The sequence below is a fragment of the Dendronephthya gigantea genome, unplaced genomic scaffold, assembly GCF_004324835.1.
Source record: "Dendronephthya gigantea isolate DGI-Jeju-01 unplaced genomic scaffold, DenGig_1.0 000078F, whole genome shotgun sequence".
Taxonomy (NCBI): Eukaryota; Metazoa; Cnidaria; class Anthozoa; order Malacalcyonacea; family Nephtheidae; genus Dendronephthya; species Dendronephthya gigantea.
Window position 1 is genome coordinate 734,207 of NW_021163088.1, and position 14,582 is coordinate 748,788.

At 35.3% G+C, this 14,582-nt stretch overlaps 1 protein-coding gene across 1 annotated transcript; it reads right to left on the reverse strand.

Moving 5' to 3' along the window:
- Positions 1-1,352: 1,352 nt before the first annotated feature.
- LOC114532152 (fibroblast growth factor receptor 2-like) lies at positions 1,353-12,603 on the reverse strand. Its single transcript, XM_028553729.1, has 13 exons — positions 12,357-12,603; positions 11,430-11,615; positions 9,949-10,271; positions 8,332-8,425; positions 6,911-7,090; positions 6,220-6,336; positions 4,589-4,782; positions 3,898-4,023; positions 3,426-3,496; positions 3,253-3,293; positions 2,913-3,009; positions 2,513-2,612; positions 1,353-1,454 (listed from the first exon to the last, which is right to left on the reverse strand). The coding sequence occupies exons 1-13, from the start codon at positions 12,601-12,603 to the stop codon at positions 1,353-1,355; spliced, it is 1,878 nt and encodes a 625-aa protein (XP_028409530.1).
- Positions 12,604-14,582: the final 1,979 nt, after the last annotated feature.

Sequence of the window (14,582 nt, forward strand, 5' to 3'; positions counted from 1 at the left end):
AAATCTTCGACTAATGATCCTAAAAAGGGCCTCGTTTCCAAGAGACGTGCAATGGAGGTAATAATTTTTTGCTTGAAAGCGTGATTTGCGGTAAATACGGTCGTAGGTCATGCCGAGATTTGAACTCGGTTCCTTGGATTCATAGTCCATAGTGCTAATCATTACACCACAGAACTAACTTCAGATTAGTTTCGAAACGCATTTTTTTCCATCCAGGATTATAACGGTAACAAAAAAAATGTTTAATTATCTTCACTGCAAAAAATCTTCAACTACTCATCTTATTAAAAAGTTCCTCGTTTCCACGAGACGTGAAATGCTTGCAATTTTTTTCTTGAATTGTGATTAGCTTTAATGCGATCGTACCTCCTGCCGAGAATTGAACCCGGGTCCTTGCAATTGGATTCAGAGTCCAAAGTGCTAACCATTACACCACAGAACCGACTTACAGTGGTTCCGAAACGCTTTTTCATCCAGGAATATAACGATGCATATGAGACTGTTCGCCGTGAATTTCTCCATTTAAACTAGCGTACAATTTTTTTCTATCAACCATTTTTTTCGATCTCTCCATCCAATTTCTACCATTAATTTGTAACAAATGTACAATGACGTGTCGAATATTACTATAACTTGCGTTGATGGTGTAATGGTTAGCATTTCTGCCTTCTAAGTGGTAGGTCTGGGTTTGATTCTCGGTCAACGCATATCCGCTTTCGAGTCTTCATCATCCTTTATTCAAAGGAAACTCGCGTGACAGCTGTCCAACCTCCTCTTGAATCCGGCCATCTCGGAAAAATATCCTGCGAGTTCGGTAAATTCAAACTGACCTGTAGTAATGCAAGAAATGGACTGATTGGTTTCCCTTATGCAAATCAGTCCGTCACCCCACAAGTAGACAGTCGAGATAAATCCAAATGGCTTATGGACCTGTGAAATGAGCATGCTGCCTGTGCCAGTTTCGGCGTTTTACCGCTGCTCTTAATAAACGAATATGTTTTAATCTGAACCCGCTACATGACACTAAACTGGATTATGATGTTGTGAAACAAAACTAGACTATGACGTTGTTTAGTCTTCCATAATTATTTAGTAATAATTTTTTATGTTATTTGACACTTCACTCAATGCAGGTAAACTCTGGAGGTTTAAAGGGTCTTAGAATTACTAATTTTCCCCTGTAATAATTTTTTAGGTATATATTGCAAAAATTAATGACTATAATGGTCGAACTGGTGTCACGCAGGATACATCATTAATGTTAGCGTGCGATCGCAGCCTTTGCTGGTACGCGGAAAACATTGTGACAAAATAATGAATTTTGAGCGGAATTATTAAAGCGAAGACATTTCCTAGAGCTTTATAGCTGCTTCATCTTCAACAGTCACGTGACAAGGGGTGGTCGTTGTTCGTAATTCTTCCTCCTTCACTTGTTGTACATTGATGTAAGATTTCTAAAAATAATTTTGAAATTATTGTAGAAAATTCACTATAACAGTGATATAATCATAGTTATATATAAGTCTTGTTTGTTTAAAAATTCTTCATCTCGATTTGCAAACTGTGCATAGGAACTATATTTTTCGAACAATAATACATTATATCGTTTCTATACAACAGTTCTGGTAATGAAAAGACATGAATGATTGTGAGGAATATCTACATCGATCTTATTTCTAAATGCTTCTCAGTACAAAAAGATATTATGATATTACTAGTTTTTATGCGTCGAAGTATAGTAATAAACGAACAGGGCTTAGATCAATTTCTGCCGACTTTAAGACATTCTGGGTTGTTCTTCCTCTTTGCTACAATCTCTGTGCTGCACATAAATACAAAAATATAAAAATGTTTTCATGCCATATTGCAAGCCAAGTTGCCATAGTGAAAAAAAAACAACTGTAGGATTCGGTCCACAAATCGGTCGGGAATTCCCAATACTGGAAAATGGACGTTTTTTTAAACGCGTTAAACAAACTATTGTTGGTTTTAACTCTAGAACGACGGGATTGGTTTACTTATTTCTATTTATTTTTGCCTTGGAGCTGAACGGCCTGAACCTAGAATAAAACTTTTCCAGCATTAAAAAGTTTTGCAGGGCTAAGAATATAAAACTTCTACGATCTACTGATCTAAAATAAACAGTCGCTTTTATCTTAGACTGAACGGAATACAACACTTTTAGGTTTGGGTCCGAGCCGAATGTCTTTAAAGTCAAGCATTAAAATCTTATTATGTTAGACTTATTACTTTTTTAATTATCGCACCCGAAAGTAAAGGGAATGAGAATTTTAGTTTGCTAAGAAAAGCGACGAAAAATTTTTTGCATATAATAATTCATAAATAATAGAAACAAAACAATAGAACAACAAAATAATAGAATAAACAAATTGCCCTTTTGTGTGCTCCGGATAAAACACTATACTAATTCTTGCGGCATCATGAACTTAATACCTTTCTAACCGCAAAAGACGACATTTGTGATTTCACTGATTTAAACCTTAAGGCCTACCTGATCATATATTAACATATCATGGAGATCTTTTCTTAATTGGAAAAAACTTGGTCGCTTCTTTTCATCAACATCCCAACAATTCATCATTATCTTATATCTACGTAGAAAAGAGATTTAAAAACGCTTGAAAGATTCTTCCTGGCAGAGATCTTCGGCGGTTTACAGACAATGACCTCCTTTTTAGCAACATATTGGCGATCAACATAATTATGAGCAACATATGAGCTAACTGATTGGCTCTCTGTTAGGCACATATTTGCTCATATCTTTCCAATAGAGAAACGTAGACAAAAAGGTGGCAAGATTTGGCGCCTTTAAAAAAAGCGAGGTTCAAAATGTAAATAAACCGTTTGCTCACATACGAACTTGACTTCCACTTTAAGTTTGCTTTACTTACATTTCGTTGGAACAGTTTGGCGGTTTTTGTAATCGACCTCCTGAACTAATGTAGCTGACAATCACAAACGGTGATAAATGTTTGTATGGTATTTCTCCTGAAAATTCAATCACTTCATTTATTTAAACATGACGTTTTATACAGTGGAATCTACCACAAGAAGGGTGAAAAGTGGATGAAGCAAAGTTCACTTGAATCATGCAGGACTGGAAATGGGGATGAGTTACAATCTAATCACTTAGGAAATTTCAAGTTCGTAGAGACATTGCAAAGTTCGTGCATGAACGCCTAGTAAGAATTCCAACTAATGTTCTACTAATTTAAAAATTTCATTACTTACCTAGAGTTACGATTTCATAAAGGAGGACACCAAAACTCCACCTGATTAATTTTAAATGCAAATAAAATATTTCAATAGTATTCTTATTGCACTTATGTGATACTGCATGATTAATTTGTGATTGAGAATACATGCCATTTGTGTATAAAATAAACAGTAGGCTATAAACATACACGTCACTAGCAGTCGTAAATCGACCGTAAAGTAGACTTTCCAATGCCATCCATTTTACTGGAAGTAGGTCCTAATAGAATACACGAGAAATTAAGGTTATATACGAACTGTAAGACCTGATTGCCTACGGTAAAAAGTTTAAAAAACCCGCGGCCAGTGCCAGAAATAAAACGGAGGGGAAATACAAATAAACATGAATGGTTAGTGATTATGCAGGAAGAATAAGTCGCAAGTTTTCATTTTTCAAGTTAATATTTTTCAACCTCACGTTCGAACTAATTAAACAGTTTTTTTGAAACTCTGACTATGATCTTATTTTTCAAGCCATTCATTTACTACCACGATCATTTTTTTGCCTAGTTTTATGTATTAATTAAAATATAGTCTTGCGAAGCATTTGAATACACGTGGGTGTAATTACTCGATTCAGCATTTACTTTCGGTCACAATAATATAATTTATGTAAAATACCTGGTTCGTTCGCATATATTCTTCAGTATTTGCAATATCCCTTGTCAACCCAAAGTCCGTAATTTTTGCGACATTATTGTTACAGCTGATAAGAATATTTCGTGCAGCCAAGTCACGATGAACCAGCTGAAAATATGAAATGTTTAATAAGGCATTGGAACCTTCCTTCATTTTTTTGTTTCAAATTCCATATACTAAGGGACTATGTTACACATATTCTGTTCCTATACTATTGCTATATCCATAGTATGGAAATAGCAATTACAGTATGGATATTATAAACTTCCATACTATTTTCAATCACCATCCATGCATTATCTCCGCATATAATATGGATTTTGAAAAATTATTCCTTTGAGCTGAGATAAACTGTTAACAGCCAGTTAATAAATGCCGTTTCCTATATAATACAGTGAACGGAGAAAGAAAATGCTGTGCAATGACCACCATTTCACTAAGCTGTATTTTTTTCTGCAGTGACACTTGCATTTATAAAAAATTTTGACACCATTGCTATTATAAAAAATTAGATATTCTCATATCGTTTTCGTTGTGGCGCTATGTATCTTATTTTAGAAATTTTGTGTGACTTAATTTGAGTGAAATTTTGAAAAGGCGTACTATTAATGACTTTTTCAGTTTACATTTATTGCCAAGCTGTATGCATGTAAACACCAAGATTGGTATATACCTTCAGTTCAGAAAGATGCACCATTCCACTTGCCACATCCACGCCAATTTTCAGCAGTTGACGACTGTCTAAAGTCGAAGTTGTTTTGACATACTTCGAGTCAAATGTTGAAGAGTTGTCAATAACTCTTCTTTTCCTCAAAAAACTTTGTAGATTACCACAAAAGCAATACTCTGTCACCACCATTAGTTTCTCTGAAATCAAGGAAGTATCTTCAGGCATGCCGTAAATGATATCTGTATTGCAACTGGAAAGATTTGTCTATAAATTTTTGGTACGTTCCAATATCACCTGGGAGCAGCGTGGAAGCGTCTTCAAACAACTTAGCATCAAATGTGGTATAACAACTGCCGAAAATATACAAAACATTTCTCAACGTTTTGCCAACGGAGGGCCTTGATATGATACTAACTCATCCTTGACGTATGATACTAACTCTCCTGACGAAGACCTTCAGGTCGAAACGTTGAGACGTTGAGAGAATTCATGTTGGTTCTTTCCAAACGGTACGTGCTTTATACTCCATATAATATCGGTACAAGAACGGAAAGAATCAAAACGCGAGATAAGTTACTTGGAGCAAAATATTAATAAAGCCAAGAAGAGTTTAAGTATATTGCGCGCAGTGGCGTAGCCAGAATGACGATGTCTTTAGAAATTTACTGTTTTCACAGTCAATGAACACCAAGGTATTAGCATAGCGAGACAAATTGTTTAGGCAGGCTACGCTACTGTTCGTGCGCCATGGCGGTTTAAGCTGTATGTATTAAACCTGGCAAACGAACATCGAACATCAAACTCAGCGAACATCGTACATTTTACCCCGGTTTTGCAGAATTGAAGTCGCCGAAGAAGTTGCCAAACACTATTTTGACACTTCGGGCTATTCAGATCGTTGCGAGCTCCGTAGCGTGGCCAGCCTGACGATTTGTATATCTTTCATATATATATATATATATATATATATATATATATATATATATATATATATATATATATATATATATATATATATATATATATATATATATTACTCATATCTGAAGACATGAATATTTAAAAAAACGCAAAATTTACATAGCGGGACAAAATCGTCAGGCTGGCAACGCCACTGTGCGGGCTCATTTTAGCGCCTTGACTTTGTGCAGTAGTGGCATGCAGGACTATGTTGTGCTTTAATGCATGTGATTGGTTAGTTTAGAACCTTTAGTCCTTTATTGATTTATATTTTGTCAAATCAGCTTTTCCCCATATCCGAAATGAATACTAATATCTATACACGGTTCGGAGATTGGAGACTCGATCCGAAAGACTATCGCTGCAATAAGGTCAGTATTAATATTATATAATATTAAATATTTACATACTTAAAAGGCCTAGCTTTTTTAAAAGCATAATAAGGCTTAAATCTAGTTCTTCCTCGTCCAAGGGATGTGAGATTCTATTTGTTCCTGCTAACTAGTGAGAGATGCCCAGTGGCTAGGAACAAGTGTGCACCAGGCATAAGGTCAAGCAACCCTTAGAGATTTATGACTATCGTGCAATTGTCTTGAGGAGCGTTAAAAATTTTCGATTTGCAGGCCCCCGTATTTTCGCCATCAACTGTTTTTGATTGATAAATAGGGACTTACCTTCTGAAATACAAGCTCCAATAAATCGTATGACATTTGGGTGTGGTTCTTTGTTAGTTTTTTTCAACATCTCCAACTCATCTACGAAATCTGACACTTCAGATTCCGTCGGATTATCTAAACAAAAGCGTTGAAAATTTCAAGAGGGAATAACAATAGTTGTAAAATCAAGGTAAAATCAGTGAAATATCACCTATTTATATAAAATATATCTTAGATATCTATATACAATATATCTTAACATATCGTTCACCTAAAATTGGAATGTGCCGTAAATATTAAATAAAGGTATATTCAACAACTATAATTTAATAATTATTACATTTTAACTCAAAAAACGTTATCCTGTAAAATGAGAACGAAACATTTTGCAGACTATCCTTTCTGTGATTTAATGAACCTACGAAATTGGGATCGCAAAGCGAAACGTGATTTCAGACTATTCTCTTATACAGTCAGTATTAAGGAATCATCCGGTTTGCTCACACATTACGTCGTCTAAAATACAAGTTAAACAAATGTTTTCTCCCACTAATATAGCTTGGTATCACGACTGTATTATTGTATATACGTATCCTTTCCGAGCTTCCTTAAGACCTTACCTTAACCCGTTCGCATTAGGCGTACGAATGAAGGTTTTATACCGTATATCAGTATGGGATAAAAATAAAACATTGTATGAATTATTTACTTTTTAACATTTTCACAGCAACCTGTACTGGTTCTTCACCTAGGGAAGCTGTATATAACCCTTTTTTCACAATCCCAAACTTTCCAATTCCAAGTATTTCATCCAGAACCTTTAAGCGGTTGGGGGGAATTTCCCAGTTATTCAACAGTCTAACGTAAGTTAGTTCTTCTGACTGTAATTCTAAAAAGAAAAAATGGATTTCTGATCAGCGATCGTGAGTTTACTTTCTCTCTCCCTTTCTCTCTGATGTTTTTCCTTTAATCTTTGTGTTAAAATAAGGAGTAAGCATGTGGGACTTGGTTTTCAAGGCGAAAGATGTTATTATATAAGTATACTATATAGAGAGAGGTTTTAGGGTTTTAATTTCGAGTGGAATTATACACACTTCAAATTCAAGCCAGGAACAGTCGATGGAAAAATGAGTCAACTATAGGTCCTCCGGCAGGAATCGAACCTATTTTTTCTCTCTCAAGGGGTTTTTCGTGCAGCTTAATTATAAAAATTTATATTGTTTAACTTTAAGATGTTTTGTAATATGCCATATAATGTTATATATTAAAATGTTATCTAGTGTTACTATGTAATATTAATTAACTAACCTATAAGATATTATCTAAGCTATAAAAATCTTATTATAAAATATACTATAGAAATATACTAGCTATATAGACACTAATTAAAAAGTATTAAAAATGTCATATATTGCTGATCTTCGAAAAGTTCTTTTAAGCACTACCTTTTTAGTTCATATTTAAATCTTTGATTCATCTTAGTTCATATATATCTATGAAATAGGAGTTTGGGAGAACGAGAAATAATCAGTGGGAAAACGAGCCCGTACGACTAGTTTTTCCCAGTGAACTCAAATAGGACTGGAACGCTCACTCTTTCGGAAGTTTGAAGCCAAGATGGCAGACACTGAAGCCTTTCTCGCAGGTATGACCCGGGCCTCTACGCGGAAATTTTTTAGGTAAGATGGCGACTTAATTTTTAACCTTTGAAATTTCCGCTTAGAGGCCTGGTTGATACCTACAAGAGAGGCTTCATGATCTGCCATCTTGGCTTCACTCATTAATGAGGGAAAGTCAGAGAGTAGGCGTTCCACTCTTATTTGAGTTCACTGGTTTTTCCTCGTTATTTCGAGCTCTCCACAACTCCCACATGTCTTTCTACACGGGAAAAATTATTATATTTCTTTAATAATATAACTCAAAAAAAAGATTCCTCAAGAATTCCTCGCGAATTCCTCACGAAAAACTCTCCGCACACGAGAGTAACTTGCTGAGCTAACAACCACGCGTGGTCTTATCTCAGCTAAATAGCTCTCGTGTGCTGCGGGTTAAATTTGACTATTGTACTGTACGCCTTATTTTAGAAACAAAAAAAAACATTGTGCTTTTCCTCGCAATATAAATACTCACTGTCATTTTCCTTCGATTTCTCTGAATTGTTAACTGTACTCGACGGGTAATGTCCTCTTTTCTCTTTCATTTCGGCTTGCAAAGATTCAAAATCCTGCAAGAAATAAAATAATAGCTATAAAAGTTTTATTTTTAGTTTTACATTGGAGAAAATAATTATGTAAACTATTATCTGAGATCAATAGAGAAAAAGTGTACTTTTAAAAATTAATTTACACAAGAGGACTAATATAAATGGAAAGGTCGAGGAAGAAAGCTTTTCACAAAATGAATTGTAAGATGACAACGTTCTTATGTCCTCCGGAATTTGGTTCCAGACATAGGCACCGTTGTAGCTAAAATTTTTTCAAGTAATCCGTCCTGGGCTTGGGAAGACATAACCTAGTTGAGGACCCTCTATTAGAATGTATTAGAATTTTAGAATAGATCTCTCAGACAAATATGACCTTATTTAAAATGCCTATATCACTTGTGAGATTTTTACGGATTTAAATAGAGCTTGAAAAATTAGTTTATAAGTTCTACAACCCTTTTTGATATAGTTAAATAGTTTCGGAAATATTTACACCAAAACATAACGATTTGCCTAAATTTCCGTCGTACTCGGGGGCCTGGGACTCAGGAACCGAGTTCTTGTCAAACATAATATAATCAATTGTAATTTTACTTCGATCTTCCAATAACGTAAAATATTTTGAGAAAAACTCGCCCAGTTGCTAAAGCCATACACAACGCACCGTTCCCGCATTTTTTTCTTGAAAAGCGCAAACTATATCGCTAGTAAAACTCTTCATGTTTACATTATCGAAGACGGCGTCTTTGCAAATCATTCCTGAGTCCCAGTCTGCCCAACCGACGTATTTTCAAAACTGTTTAATTATATCAAAAAAGGTTGTAGAACTTATAAACAAATTTTTCAAGCCCTATTCAAATCCGTAAAGATCCCACAAGTGACATAGGCACTTTTATATCAGACTAGTAGAAAGCTAATCAGCTTGCACATAACTCACACCTTGCGCTTGTGTATATAATAAACAGTTGTATTGTAAATTCAAAACCGCACAAAATAACGAGATATAGCGCGCTTTGTTCATCAAAAATGGAATTTTTAAATTACGTGTGCAATTACACGCGCGGGCCGAAACAAACATCACGTGAAACAAACACGCGTCGCGCATGCTGTTCTAATTGTTCTGATTCTGATAGAAGCATTTATGTTTACTGGTTTTGGCAGTGCGTTCGAAAATGGAACTAGACAAATATCGCGAGGCTATTTGTTTATACGCGCAAGAGCTTAACTAAATATACTGTATCGAGCCACCTTAAACGGCGAATGTGTGTTATAGCCTTTAAAAGTTGGTTTATGCCTGTAAACTGCATCCTAATACCGGGAAGCAAAATACGAAATCAACATAATAAACACGTATACTACCTTTAAAACACTTACTGTACCCTCGCAAGCTAGGGTTTCGGTCCCCCAAAAAATTTACACACATGATAAAACCATATTCTATTATTATACTGACAAACGCTGCCTTAACGAGACAAAATGCCAGTCCGACTACAATACTGGCATTATTGGTCATAGTTTGATTAATTGAGTGTAATATAATTTACCTTGATGGATTTTCTTCGTCGTCTTCTCCGTATTATCTTCAACAGGAAAAAACAGATAGTTACAGCAAGGATGAGGAATAAAGTCGCGCTTATCACTCCAGCGGCAATAGCGATCTTGTCGGGCCTTGATTCCTTATTTTTTTTCAAGTTAGACTCAACAGTTGGATTCTTGAGTGTCGTCATATTGTCGGTAAAATACACGGTCTTATTCGTAGCTTGTATCCTCGTTTTACGATTTATCGTTATGTTTTTTACATAGGCGGCTTCCCCCACACCATCGTTATCAACAGCCTGGACTTTTATGGTGTATTGCCCAAATTCATCTAAACGATAAAAATTGTGCAGAAAATGCGAATATAAAAGGACATGTCGAAGTTTCCCTAATTTCTATTTCTACCTTTTTTTTAATTTAATCAAATTTTACTGCATATAAAGATAATTATGAACATAAATAAAGTAAATAAAGTAAAATATAAAGTAATATATCGAAGGAAAAACGGAAAGGAACAATAAGAACCATACTAAAGCCGTTATGCCAAAAAGCAAAATACGATTTAAAGGATCAAACAAGTTATACATCCAGGGCCGTAGCTAGAAGCTTGGGGGGGTGTATATTCATATATTCGTCTTATGCCCCACTGATTTCTTTTGCACGCTATTGTTCCTACGGTATATAAACATGAGTATATGAATATACAACCCCCCAATTAAGCGGTCTAGCTACGGCCCTCTATACATCCCAAGAAAAACGAGTTTGGGATGATAAGAAATTTTTTTTTTGCTCCTTACAATAACAATGAGGAGTTTCGTTTTAAACTAATCGCCAATTTTGTTTAAATTTTTCAGTCAAAGCCCATCAGAACGCCTAAATTTTTAATACTTCATGTAAAATGATATATATTGCACTTTTTATCAAAATTTATGCATTCTGATTGAGTTGCTGAAAATTTGAACAAAGTTGCTGATTGGTACAAATACAAAATTCCCTTATTATTCTTTGTAATAATGTATAAACTTTGCAACGCTACCACTGAAAGTTCAGATATTTTCTGGTCGATTTGTCCCTAGATATACTACTTTTCAATTAAAAAATATCGCATTAAAATGTGCGGTTCTACATGTACATTTAGGAATTTTCAATTTCCCTCGGGCAGTTAATCTTAATCTTGTGTCTGAGCCTCTGAGGAAGACTCAACAAAAAAATCAACAGAACAGCTATATAGACCAGTTTTCATTTTATAGAATGCTGTTAAGAAGTTTATCTCTCTTCGATGTAACAATGGTCGTTCCTTATATTCCAATTCTGGCATTAACATACGTGTTACACGTCCTTGAACGTTTTCAATCAACTTAAACATTTAATGTTCATCAATGAAATTCAAGATTTAATTGAAGTTTATTTAAATTAAAAGAAAGAAAGAAAGAAAGCAAACAAAATGGTTTATAGCGCGTGTAAGGAGATATGCAGAGTAGTCACTTACTTCCAAAATTATGAATAAAAGGACTGGCTGAAACATTTGTCTTGTGAAAATTACCATTTCTATTTTCTCTTCTCCAGAACACGAAGTAGTAATCCACACTACTATATGAGACTTCAGGTGGCAGCCATTTAACGATTATTTTGCCCCCATTAACAGTCAGCGTAACATTTCTAGGTTTACTTGGTCCTAAATCATGAGTTAGGAAAATGTTTAATCGGCGGAATGATGCAGTTATATTTGCCTTCTAAATAATTGAATTGAAATTTTTGACAATTGAAACTGAAATTTTCTACACTCGTGTATATCTGCAACAACAAAATACAACATCGATGAAACTTTATGTATGTTTTTGTAAAAACTGTTATGTATGGTTCATGTCAACTCTACATATTTTGTTTCATACTGAAAATGTTTTGTATGGTATTCAACGTAATAATGGGTTTATAAAACCTTGGCTTAGAAAAGCAGGACGAATACTGATAAAAATTAAAATTAAAAAACTATCTCGAAATATTTGTAATTATATCTGTATTGCAACTAGCAATCTAGGCAAAGTATAGCCAACCTACTAATAGTTCTATTTTAGCGTTTTAGAACTTTGTATTCTACAGTATACTCATGATCATGAGGCTATAGTTTAACACCATATGCTAATTTCCGCGGAAGTAGAAAGTTAATTTTGTCTGAATTTTCTGGCGCTGTATCTAAATATCTCTATATAACGTTGAAATAATATAGACCTACAGGGCATCAAAAAAGGCGACACTTATAATATTAAAAAATATTCACTTTTTGAGCTACACAATTAGAAGTATACAATTAGTGGTACCATTGTTCTTAATAACAGTATGGATATTGAGTGGTTGTCTTTTTTTTATACACTCTGTACATATATGACAATGTAGAGATTTATGTCACAACACTCACCCGCCTCCAACACAATTCTATTCCAATCACGACAATTGGACAAGCCAGGGACAACTGTGATATCTTTCGGTTCAACGGGGTGTTTCCATGGACTAAAGCATTTGCTATCCCCACTCGTGGTCGGAAGAAGCTTCAAATGTTTGGCAACAGGGTTGTGTGTCCATTTAGCAGCAGCTGGACCATCACAGTCATTGGAGAGTATAAGTACAAGGTTAGAATCAATTTTCACGCATTTTCCAGTATTCATTTCCTGGAGGACACTTTTACTCGTAAAGCGAAAATAAGCAGCACCAACACGAGTCTTCAAAAATTGGAGAAGATCAAGATGGCGAAAAATGCCATAACGATGCACATAACCAGACTGTTCTGATTTTATTATATACGTAGTGTAAGGTCCAACTGAAACGAAAGCGTATGATTAAAGTCCTGTCCAAACGATCAACTTTGTCTGATCCATTTAACTTCTGTTTGATGTTTCATAGTCTGTTGACGTCCAATTTATATGGGCAGCAAATCAACTAAAGTCAATGCAGCCAATACTTTAACAATGACAACAACAGACCACATACATCAGAAGTGAATTGGATCGCGTGAACATACTTTCGCGTGAGGAAAATGAAATAGATGAAATAATTGCGTACTTAAGGGTGCATTGATGGGAACCCCATCCTCGTTCCAGGTTTTTCGCGTACTGCGGATGGGGTCCGAGGATGGGGTTCCCCGTAGTCTCCTAATGAGAATGCCCATTATATCTGTGCAAGTGTTATTCCACCCCGCGGATAAACAACAAAAATTATTAATTATTGACATCGGGCAACTAGGGCTGGGACGTTTATCCAAAGATGCGTATAATTCTGTGTGAAACACTTAGTTTGGTAAGCAGCGTAGATTTGCTAAGGCCATAGTAATGTTATTGGGTTAGTCATTTAATCAACTTGCATAAGTCTACCTTTCTTTTTTTTAGTCTTAGTTTCCTCTTATTTGTTATTGCTAGAAGTTGTCAGTCGATATGAATAATGTAAAATGAAGTCAGTACGAGCGCAAGTTAAACCACTTTCTGACATATCTTTTGTGTAGGAGATAGTATGTGCCGCAATACTTTTTGAAAGAATTTACATTTTCCTTCTTTTTCGCACTGTGGCTTAACATTAGCAATCACAATAAACGTTTTTCCTTTGTTTAACAACACTTGCAAAGAAGTAATTACTTAAACCTCTACTTCCGATCAATGTATTCTTATGTGCATGTTTACTTATTTTACAGTTTCACAAATCAATATCCTTTTATGGTGCTAATACAAGTATAAGGAAATTTTGAATTTTTTAAGTTAATATAATTTTACCTGTCGAAGTACATTCTACTCCGGCGTCAGTAGAATGGTTGCAGTTATGAATTCCCCAGTTCTGTAGAGAGCAACTTGCAAGATTTTTCTCCTCTCCAGTGCAGTTAACCCCTTCTAACCATATCTTACCAGAACCGGACGGAATCTGTCCGCCTTTAAGAGCTTTGACTGCATTCAGATGACCAAGCTCGCGGCAAACAACACGTGCGTCATTTATATCCCAACCATTATCACAGATTGTCCCCCAGATTCCATTGTAGAATACCTCAACACGTCCGATGCCTTTTGAGCTGGATGGTCCTTGTATCCTGATGCTTTTTGATATTCCTTATAAATAAGAAGGGAATTATTGTATACAAGTTGAGTAAAAACTGATACAATTAACTACAGTTTTATTGCCTCTCGCGCGTATAGAATGCATTAAGCTTTTATCTCCCAAAGGGAACAAGTTGTTATGATTTCGGTAAATTAAGAATTTAGTTTAGAGAACATGTTTCAGATTATTGTGGGCAAACTTAACGCATCATCCTTCGTTCCGAGTACCCCCATATCCCTCACCATCAACACATCACCCCTTTTTCAGAGTACCTCCACAACCGACACCATTCCTCCGTTGATGATGTTTCCAACAGCGCCTCCAACACACTAAGACAAAACAATCGGGATTCCTTAATTCATCCGCTTAGTTTACCGTCGAATAATCAATGTGATTATAAACTTAGAGTACCAAAAATATGTGTATCAAACGTGAGATCCTTAGCACCCAAAATAGATGAAGTATCCGAGTTTATACCGTACCACCCAGATTGACTTCGCATTTATCATTGAGACTTGGTTGAAGGAATCAATTGATGACAGTGTCATTAGTATTCCAGGATACACTG

Coding starts and splice junctions, on each gene's coding strand:
- LOC114532152 (XM_028553729.1), bottom strand. CDS start 12,603: ATGAATACTGGAAAATGCGTGAAAATTGATTCTAACCTTGTACTTATA. Junction 6,337..6,910: donor TGCTGTGAAAATGTTAAAAA/GTAAATAATTCA, acceptor GCTTTTGTTTAG/ATAATCCGACGGAATCTGAA. Junction 4,783..6,219: donor TGGAGCTTGTATTTCAGAAG/GTAAGTCCCTAT, acceptor CCTTGATTTCAG/AGAAACTAATGGTGGTGACA.